Genomic DNA, 10704 nt, shown 5'->3' on the forward strand with positions numbered 1-10704 from the left:
AAGATTGAAATAAAAAGGAAGACATAATGTACCAAATATGAAGTAATAATCCAAATCGAGGTTACAATCGAGCTACAATAAGTAATAATAGCCAAGAATAATCTTCAAGTCTTCAAATGATGTTGGAGTAGTGAAAACCCTTAGAAAACCCTAAAAAACGGCCGAGATAAAGTGTGCGTGCTCAAAGTATCCAAGATCAGGTTTAGGGTTAGAGTTGTGATTTGTATTTATACCCCAAAAGAGAAAAAATAGTATAGTATGGATATATAAGTCGCATTTTTTTTAAAAGAAAGGGAAAATTTTAGAACAATAACATCTAATTTAAGTGTCATATATCTTAATTTGTTATTATCGAAAACAAAGTGTTAAATAAATAAACACGACAATAAATAGACTTTCCAAACATTGACTTCACCGTTAAAACTCCAAATATATATTTTAAAAAAAAAAAATATACACTCAGACCAATAAATTCCACTCCCAAAACAGTTCAATAAATCAAAAAAATCAATGGATCATCACGCTGCATAACATCCAATTTTTTTCATTCCCTATCAATCATCCAAAGATGCAATCATCACCTCTATCTCTATCCATTATTATTTTACTGTTATTACTAGGTTTACATACATCAGTAGATGGATTCAAATTACCCTTTAAAGTAAACGACGTGTTACCGGTTTTACCGCGTCAAATATCGTGGCCAGTTATGAATAGTTTCGGTAAAGCGGTTGATTTATTACCGTCTTTTGTTGGAACAATTTCGCCGAATAATGGAAGTATTAATTGGAAAGGGTCTTGCTTTACTGTTAATCAAGCTTATATGGAATTTACCCATGAAAATAATAATATTAATCTTAATAAAAATGATATTAATAGTGATCATAGTGGTCTTGGTGGTGGCATCATTTATCTTAAGGTTAAAATTATATTCATTTATATATATATTTTTTTGTGTGAGTTTTATTATTTATATTGTTTTGTATGAATTTTTATAATTTGAGCTGATTAGGGAATTTTCTTGTAACTTTTCAAACTGTATTTAGCTTGTTTCTATAGCCCATAACTTCCAAATTAGATTACTTTGTTGCAGAAATGAAGAACTTAGCTCTTTTTGTAGTATCTGAAAAACGCAATGTGTAGTCCAGGAAATATGCGGCTGAATCGTTGTTTTTGGAAAGTGATTCTACACGACTTAGACGGATATCTGGCAGACTAGGAAGGATAACATTAAGAAAAGTAACTGGTTTACACAAATTTAGCGAAATTGTGTATCCCTTTCTTTATATAATCAGCTTAAGTTGAATCTTAAAATTCTTGATTGTGTGTTTTCGTACTAAGCTGACAATTATTTTCAGACTACTTTACCTATATAATAATTGGCTTAAATTGGCAATTAAGTCTAACTTTTCTTATATAAGCACGACTGGGGTTTTTAAGACGTTTAAGAGTGAAGACCTAAAGGCATATGTCGGTGTTTTTAACTGAGACGAGGACATTTTAAAACGGTTACTGTCACAATTATCCTGCATGTTATCTTCATTGGAGCCAACAAGGAACTTGTGAAGCTGGATCATTTGTTTGGTTTACCATTTAAGCAGGCTATTAGATGAGCTTGACTTACCTCTCACGTGATGAACCTAGAAGAGTCCAGTGTTCTCTGGGGTTGCCAAAACAACTGTTTGGGAAGTGAGGACTTAATTCATTTGGATTAGGAAAATTTCGTAACTTGTTTGTGACTTTATGTCAAGGTGCTTCAGTTAAATTGTTTTCTTTGCTTTTCTATTCAGATTGATTTAATTACTGAGATAATATAAAATTCGTATGTGCCAACAAGTGATATAAAATATGGAACTAAAACATAGACCAATATGAAGGGTTTTACTGCCTCACTTATGTTCGCAAAAACTGCAATTGAGCAAGTGTAGTTTGTTTCTTATTATTGTGTTCTCTTTTCCTTTTTTTCACTATGCAGACCGATGAAGCACACAGCTGGACATGTATGGATCTTTATGTTTTTGCGACGCCTTACAGTATTACCTGGGACTACTACTTCACAGGACGTGAACATACTTTGGAGTTTAAGTCCTGGGCGGAACCTGCAGAGTTGGAATATGTATAATATAATTGCATATTCATTATCTTTATGTAAACTTGGGGTTAGAGGGCAATTTAAACCCATTTACCTGAAAATTGGTTGGTTTAGTTCATTAGGGTTAAGGTTTTTCCAAAGTATTATTTCACTTAACCTCTTTAACTGATTTATCTCAACAAATTGTATATTTTTTGAAAAATAAGTTTCTGTATTAATATGCAATACATTAAGTAAGTTAGAACTTAGAACTTCATAAATGGACAAAAAGGTGTTGGAGGGTCAACCCAACTTGACCCTGGTTGGCCCCCCGTAACCTGTGTTAAAAAGTATTTGGATCTGACCTGTTACCCAAAATCTCCAACTGCCACCTTTAGTTGCTGCAGTAGATTTAACTTACAATCCTGCATTGTTGGCATTCAGGTAAAGCAGCATGGGGTCTCTGTATTTCTGATGCCTTCTGGAATGCTAGGAACCTTGGTTTCTTTGGTTGATGTTTTGCCTCTATTTTCCAATACAAAGTATGGCCAAAATGCAAACCTTGCTTTTCTGAAAGATCACATGGGTGCTACTTTTGAGACACGAGCTCAGCCATGGCGTGCAACAATCAATCCAAATGATGTCCATTCTGGTGATTTTCTAGCAGTGTCAAAGATCCGTGGACGATGGGGTGGTTTTGAAACATTGGAGAAGTGGGTTACAGGGGCATTTGCAGGTCATACTGCAGTTTGTATGAAGGATGAATTTGGCAATTTATGGGTTGGGGAATCAGGACATGAGAACGAAAAGGTACGAGCACTTACGAGTATTAGATAACTTTCCTCTATTTGACACGTAGTTAAAGCAAATTCAAAGAAATAAATAAATGTTATGGATTTATGGACCCAAATCAGGGGGTGTTTGGATGTGCTTTTTTTAAGTAGCCATGTAGCAGCAATTAGTTTTGATCAAATAATTAACTGCAATCAAACTAGTTTTAGAACTAGTGTTTGGATGTGCTTCTGTCTTTTGAAGTCTAATGAACAGATGCTTGAGCGTTTGGCAAGTTTTGATAGAAATCATTAGATAAAATGATTATAAGGATTTTTTTTTTTTTTGTGAAAAGTAGTATATTGACGATTTGTTAAATGGAAATAAAGTCTCGAGTTCGATTACAAGAAATGGTAAATAAGTAATGTTATTTTATGCTTAGATAATCTATTTTAGTGCAAATGGCTGGAAAATTGACTATGCAAAGGTAATTGATGAATGCCTAAATAATCAGATAATTAAAATTCAAAAGTATATTCTCTTTACCCGAGCATTGAAAATTATTTTGTATTAATCAGTCTTGAAACGTGTAATTAATATTCTCCATACCATCATATCTATTAGCAGATAAGTAATTTTAATTAGGAATTCTCTTAGAAGAGCAACCGTTGTAGTTTCTAGAACATTGTATCTTAATGTTGGATTTTGGTGTTACTGTAGGGCGAAGAAATTATTGTGGTTATTCCTTGGGATGAATGGTGGGATTTGGCCCTCAAGGATGAATCTAACCCACAAATAGCTTTGCTACCGTTACATCCTGAGATACGTGCTAAGTGGAACAATACCGCAGCATGGGAATATGCTCGGAGCATGTCAGGCAAGCCTTACGGCTATCATAACATGATTTTTAGTTGGATTGATACCATTGGTGACAATTTCCCGCCACCTATTGATGCTCACTTGGTACGTTTGTTTACTTTTAAGTAAAGGTGGCTGTTTCAGCCCTTTTAGTTATGAACAGGACAAACGAAGTTGTCTTTTATCCCAAAGAATGTGTAAATTTTTCTTTTAAAAGTGAATAGGTCAAATGGGTAGAAGGGGTTGAAAGTTGCCCAAAGTCTATGTTTAATGCATAGGGATATAGGGACCTTCTAAAATTTTTTATTCAACCATTATTAATAGAGTAATTTACAGAAAAGCATTTCGGGTCAAGTCAATTCGACCCATTTTAACCTGTTCCCACTTTACATATGAGGTGGTATATCTACCATGTTCTAGTGTCCGTCACCATTGTTTCTGTTTTTGCAGGTGATTTCTGTCATGTCTATGTGGACTAGAATGCAGCCAGCTTATGCTGCAAACATGTGGAACGAAGCGCTAAACATGCGTCTTGGAACAGAGGTAGCCATTTGCCAAGTTCATAGTAGACTGTTGTTAAGCTTGTATGGTTGCTTTAACCATCTATCTATAAGTGGTTTGCTTCATGATATGTTTGATTCAATTGGGTCAAATAGATCAATTTCTTTTTTTAGGTAAAAGGGGAACACAGCAAACACTAAAAAATCTCATTCTATTTGTTCCGACTTTGATTATTATTGCTATCTTAGTCTATGTTGGAGAACTTGAAACTTGCAATTACCTTGGCTTGGGTCGGGGGAGTAAGAGTACTCTGACTCGAGGAGTACTCGGATTGGAATATTCTATATAAAATAAAATATTTTGAATTTTTATGCATAAAAATAAAAAAATATCGTGAAATATTTTGAAAAAATTGTTAAAATCTTAAATCTCTACAAATAAGTTTGTCACAATAAGGATTGTAAGATTGGAAACATGGTGGTAGTTTGTGTAGTATTTAAGAGATTTTTCAACGGTTTCCACAATCCTGACCAATTTTCACATAGATTGACCACTGTTTTCTGATGTTAACCTTTTGACTCCGTTGACCGATTTCCTGCCTAACTTGGATTGTCCAATTTCCAAGGTAAGAGTACTCGCCAAGGAATCAACCGATTTTACATCCAAAAAATAGACAAATAAGTGTTTGTGGCTCATCCCAAATTCCAAGTTCCAACCTTGACCCCTTTTGACCTCTAACTCAACCTGTGACTTTCAGGGGTTGGATTTGTACGGGATTTTAGAAGAGACGGAAAAGCGAGGCATATCATTTGATGAGTTGCTCACGATTCCTGAGAATGATGAATGGGTATATAGTGATGGTAAATCTACAACTTGTGTTGCCTTTATTCTCCAAATGTATAAAGCAGCTGGAGTTTTTGGTCCAGTTGCAGATTCTATTCAAGTAACTGAATTCACTGTAAGTATATATATATTTATACCCTTGTAACTTTTTAAATTCAAATTTAGTACGAATCTACAAGTATTATTATCGCAATTTCATAGTCTTAGTATCAGTTGATGTATCTGGTGTTATCAAATGGGCTAAAAGGTAACCAACTTTGATTTGGTTTCTGTTATGGACTAATGGTTACCATCTTTGTTTTTAAAGCCAGTTTACTTGAAAATTTACCCTGAATGAAAGCTTTCAGAAAATTTGGCCTTAGTGCATATGAAATGTTTTGCCCAACTCATGAACAGATTTAAAGCTGGCTACCTTTTTATGCAATTTGATCTTATTAGATCATGTTAAGAACTTGGAAGGAACTTGTATCAAAATTGAAATCTAAACTAGTTCTTTGTTGGTTACAGATCCGTGATGCTTACATGCTCAAAATTTTTGAGAATAACCAGACACGACTTCCAAATTGGTGCAACAATGGTGACGATAAGCTACCATTTTGCCAAATTCTTGGTAAGTATCGTATGGAACTACCTCTATACAACACTTTAGAGCCGTATGCCAACATGAATGAGAACTGCCCTTCTCTCCCTCCGACGTATGAGCGGCCTATGCATTGCTAAGTTCCCAAAATTTAGGCGAAGCCTCAGTTTGTATCAATGTCACGTATGTTGAAAACTTTGTATTGTGTCATTTCCTTATGTATCTACTTGCTAATATTGCAGTTACAGAAAAGAGTACACATAAGCAGTAATTTCTTCCACTTGTTATTCCCAGAAGATTATTGTTTTGTATATAGTATAGCTCTTTATATGATTCTCGAATCGATATTGCCTAATGGTGGTGGTTTGATGCTATGCCTTACTGGCCTCTTGGTGGTTCTTTGTTTTGGTTCTCAGTGATATCATCATTTTAATTCCCGCTGGAAATGTAAAGATGGCAATTTCCTTCTTTAAATGGCCTACTTTGTTGTTTAGTATTGGTAACTTTTAAAAAATTGGGGTCAGACAACACCGGAATAGCCCAAACAGTGCATACGACCTTTTAGCTAATATGCACGACATCAAATATTTATATTTATAATAATAATTAATTTTAATGGTGGATAAATAGTTAATTTGGCCAACTTGATTCATTTACGAGTAATTTGTACCAAAAAATTCTTGTTGGTGTATATAAAAATTGGCAAATCTGAGCCAATTAGGGTTGGTTACTCATTAGAAACCAACCATTAGAAACAAAGTATTTTTGTGGTTTGCTATTAATAAAATAGTCAACGATCGCTTTGTTGTTGAACCTAGAAGGGTTTTGTTATTTCGTATTTGAAAATACAACTACCAATTTAATACAAAACAGAAGATATAATCAAAGTTTTGAGAATCTTCTTTATTACAAGTGTGATCATCATTTAGGACACCGTTCAATTAGAAGGTTCCACTATGGAATAAATATTCAAGGCTAGAGTTTTTTCATTTCAATTTATATTTCCTGAAGAAGTGATTAATATAATCATATGATAATTACTATTTTATGTTTAAACTAGTATTTCACTTACAAATTAATTTATGTCAAAATCTAAAGTTATATACGTCTTTAGAACAAACTGATAATTATGCATAAACATATAACACATTTGTTAACAACCAACTCCTAAACTTTAACTCCCAAACTATCTATTACACTAAGATGACCACGGATTTCCTCCAAAGAGATATATGTCACTTACTACACCCCCTAAGTGCCAAGTGGTGATGGCACAAACACAAACTTTATGGCCGGGGTTGAATTTTCTTTAAGACTGGTGTTCATGACAAATTCAAAAGACTCCTAGAATTAGTTTCGTGACGTCATTTCTGACATGTTTATTTAGTCATTGATTGAAACGATACGTTGCGTAGCACTTTAGCTTGTTCATCCGGACGATCTATTTTAGCATACGAAATTATGGCTAGAGTTTATTTTATGTTTGAAAAACACTAACATATTTGAAACATATAATACCCAGTATATAGTTGGTGAACAAAAGTCAAATTCTTGGATATCAACATCGAAGTTAAGATGACTTATTCTGCAATTTTCTACGGAGTATGAAGTTGTCAAATCTTAATTAATCAACTTTCAAACAAATACGAGTAGTAATGACATTGAAACAAAGAATTAATAAAACGGCTTACGTATATTTGAATGATATATAAACTTTGTTTATTTATGAAGCTTCTAAATGATTGAAATTAATCAAATTATACAATAACATAAAAACTTTAACATGAGAAAAAAAGTACAGTTTAGTTGGTCTGGAAAAATAACTCGTTGGGGTTTTGACTAAAAGAGAAACATTCAAACACCTCAAACAATAAGACAAGTAGACAACCAACACTTTCAATTATTTTCTAGATATTCCCACTATATAATTCACGGCCGTCTTTCCATGTCTTTTCTTCATTCCAACTTTCTTCACACTTTCCTCCTTAAAAAAAATAAAGATCTCCGTATAAAAACCAAATCTCAAATTCATTTCACAAATTAATTCACACTTTCATAAACCATGAAGATTTACAAAACATTCACATCTCTTTTTTTCATCATCAACATTTTCCCAATATCAATAACATCTTTCCCACATTTTTTCCCAAATATATCATCCATACCACCTTCCTTTTTACCCAACAAAACCAATCCCTGGGATAGTTTCAACAAACTATCCGGGTGTCACCCGGGACAGACTGTCCCGGGAATTGACAAAGTAAAAAATTACTTTCGTTACTTCGGTTATATTCAGAATATAACCGATTATAATTTCACTACTAATGACTTCGATACAACACTAGAATCCGCAGTTAAAAAATACCAACAAAATTTTAATCTAAACACAACAGGTCAACTTGATGAATCAACTGTTAAACAAATGCTGAAGCCAAGATGTGGAGTTGCAGATATTGTAAATGGATCTACTACTATGAATTCGGGTAAATCGGCTTCTTTGATTAACGGAACAGTAGCTCATTACTCGTTCTTTCCTGGGATGCCAAGATGGTCTTCTAGAAGACGTGACTTGACTTATGCATTTGACCCAAGAAACCAACTTTCTGATGATGTAAAGCGCGTTTTTGCTAGCGCTTTTACGCGATGGTCCGAATGGACCCCGTTGACATTTACGGAGACTAATACCTACAAAGATGCCGATCTTAAGATTGGGTTTTATGCTGGTGATCATGGCGATGGTGAAGAGTTCGACGGCCTTTTAGGTATGTTAAGTCTTTTCCGTGTTTTACTAATTACTGTGCCGTAAAAAATTGTTATAAATGGATAGTTATAGGTTTTAACTCAAAAATAATGACATGTTGGTGATTTGGTTTTAAGTCAAATTCATGTCAAATGGATTAATGGGTGAAATACTAACTTGGTTAAATTTTACTATTTTTATCATTAGAATAAAAGTTAAGTGGTAAAAACAATATATCAACTCAACTTAAAGATTTTTGTCATTCAAAAGGTAACTTAAATGCTGGTTGAAACGACTATTAATTATTCTAAAGTTTAAAATTATATCGTTAAAAAAAAAAGTTTAAATGGTTAATACGATTATTGTGTCAACTATAGGAACTTTAGCACATGCGTTTGCGCCACCAGCAGGATCGTTACATCTAGACAGTGACGAGACATGGATCATCGGGGACATACTATCCTCTGGCTCGCCGTCCGCGATGGACCTAGAGTCGGTAGCGGTGCACGAAATCGGGCATTTGTTAGGCCTAGGACACTCATCTGTGGAAGAAGCAATCATGTTTCCAACAATATCAACAGGAGTAAGGAAAGTAGAACTTGCACAAGATGATGTTGAAGGCATTCAAGTCTTGTACGGTTCAAACCCAGATAACAATAATAGTACAACTGGGCCAACTTTTACATTGGGTGATAGAGATACTAGCGGAGCCCATCAAAGAGTGTCGGTATTGGGCCAAATCATATTTTTGGCCTTTGGATTATTATTATCCTCATTTGTTTTGTAGATAGATAGTTGATTTTAAATTTTATGTTTTTATGATTCCCAATAATTATTTTCTATTATTGAGGAGGGGTGTAGCTGTATTTTTATATATATTATTTTTTGTTTCATGTATAGTGTAAATAAAAGAAATATTATAATATACAAGTAATACTCATTGTTTTATTGATTTCATCAAACTATTGCTTATATTCGGTTATACGCGAACACGTCTTTCAAGTTAAAACAATTGTCTGTTACAACTGTCTTTCCAACCAACCTGTGTCCTTGAAAATCACACTTGCTTTCAACGAAGAGTTTGATTGGAAGTTTGGAATATCACTACTCTACACTCATTATACAGGCGAAATTTATTGGGAAAAATAAATATGGCATTGTTGGTATTTATAATCGTAAAATTTTTGATAAATGTTTCAGCAGAAATCTTTTTCAGCTTTTAATTAATGTAAATTGATTGGTAAAGCCAGATGGATTATATAGAATGGTGATAATCTTTTTCCTGATGATAATTGGTCACGAAGTGACGAAGAGGAATCTGGTAGAACTTGCAATATATTTGGTTTTTGTTAAAATACCTTTTATAGAATGGCTAAATAAATATTTATATAAAAAAAAAATAAATTCAGAGCTTACATGGATATGTTCAACGTTTCTATTTTGTTTTTTTATCCTACAACATTTCATTTGTTAAAAGCATCTCCCGCACATTATTTCGCTCAAGATTCACACATCATTATTTTTATACTCAACGCTTTATAATGCATTGTATCTTACAAGCATTGTCAAACTCGTACGAGTCACGAGTCAATTTGTACGAATCGAGTCAAAACAAAGGGTAAACGAGGCGACTCGATGAGATGACTCGCTTTACTCCAGACTCGTAACATGACTCGTGTTTTGTGTTGCGAGCCGGTCCGAGTCATGTTCCGAGTCACGAGTCACAAAATAATTTTTAAAATTTTTTTTAAACATAACTCTATTATATATTTTTAAATTTGATTTGATTTTAATAATATCTTATATTTTTAGCTTAATACATTAACACATTACAATATATCTACAATAAATACTTACAAATAATTATAAAAATACCATATTTTCAAATATCCTGACTATTACGATTCGAGTCACGTTTCGAAAAATTAGATTTCGAGTCGAGTCAACAACTATGCTTACAAGGTATAACACTTCACTATATTGGGATGGATTAATATCGGGTATTCGAGAGTCTTGGATTTATATTTATAAGTTTTTCAATTAGTGATCTTATGACAATAAATTGATTTATTATTTTTCCAACGACAAAATATACCGTACTACTAAATTACACCAAATAATTCTTTTTTAAAAAAATTTTACACCAATTAATATTAAATGACTCCATTATCAAATTTTTATTTTCTTTTTATCTTAAAAGTAACTTTTATTCACAACTATAACCACCAAGTTGGTGGTAAACACTTACAACCGATAAAAAAGTTACAACAAATTGAAACTATTCAAATCAGACCAACGTAAACTACCGTTTTTCTTTTTATTTCTATACCAAATAAAGGA

General features: G+C 33.2%; 2 protein-coding genes across 2 annotated transcripts; both read left to right on the forward strand.

Annotated features, from left to right (window-relative positions):
* The first annotated feature begins 471 nt into the window (after nucleotides 1–471).
* On the forward strand, nucleotides 472–5965 carry LOC122595758. The gene is made up of 7 exons (XM_043768192.1): nucleotides 472–919; nucleotides 1976–2116; nucleotides 2516–2881; nucleotides 3563–3805; nucleotides 4151–4243; nucleotides 4959–5159; nucleotides 5552–5965. The coding sequence occupies exons 1-7, from the start codon at nucleotides 569–571 to the stop codon at nucleotides 5762–5764; spliced, it is 1608 nt and encodes a 535-aa protein (XP_043624127.1). The 5' UTR covers nucleotides 472–568; the 3' UTR covers nucleotides 5765–5965.
* A 1680-nt stretch (nucleotides 5966–7645) lies between these two features.
* Nucleotides 7646–9321, forward strand: LOC122595914 (metalloendoproteinase 5-MMP-like). Its single transcript, XM_043768392.1, has 2 exons — nucleotides 7646–8386; nucleotides 8742–9321. The coding sequence occupies exons 1-2, from the start codon at nucleotides 7687–7689 to the stop codon at nucleotides 9149–9151; spliced, it is 1110 nt and encodes a 369-aa protein (XP_043624327.1). The 5' UTR covers nucleotides 7646–7686; the 3' UTR covers nucleotides 9152–9321.
* Nucleotides 9322–10704: the final 1383 nt, after the last annotated feature.

Source organism: Erigeron canadensis, chromosome 4, assembly GCF_010389155.1.
Source record: "Erigeron canadensis isolate Cc75 chromosome 4, C_canadensis_v1, whole genome shotgun sequence".
NCBI lineage: Eukaryota > Viridiplantae > Streptophyta > Magnoliopsida > Asterales > Asteraceae > Erigeron > Erigeron canadensis.

Excerpts from the sequence above, each read along its gene's own strand:
- LOC122595758 (XM_043768192.1), top strand. The coding sequence starts at position 569 with ATGCAATCATCACCTCTATCTCTATCCATTATTATTTTACTGTTATTA. Across the intron at positions 920-1,975 it reads GTGGCATCATTTATCTTAAG|ACCGATGAAGCACACAGCTG; the intron begins GTTAAAATTATA and ends TTCACTATGCAG. Across the intron at positions 2,882-3,562 it reads CAGGACATGAGAACGAAAAG|GGCGAAGAAATTATTGTGGT; the intron begins GTACGAGCACTT and ends GTGTTACTGTAG.
- LOC122595914 (XM_043768392.1), top strand. The coding sequence starts at position 7,687 with ATGAAGATTTACAAAACATTCACATCTCTTTTTTTCATCATCAACATT. Across the intron at positions 8,387-8,741 it reads AGAGTTCGACGGCCTTTTAG|GAACTTTAGCACATGCGTTT; the intron begins GTATGTTAAGTC and ends TGTCAACTATAG.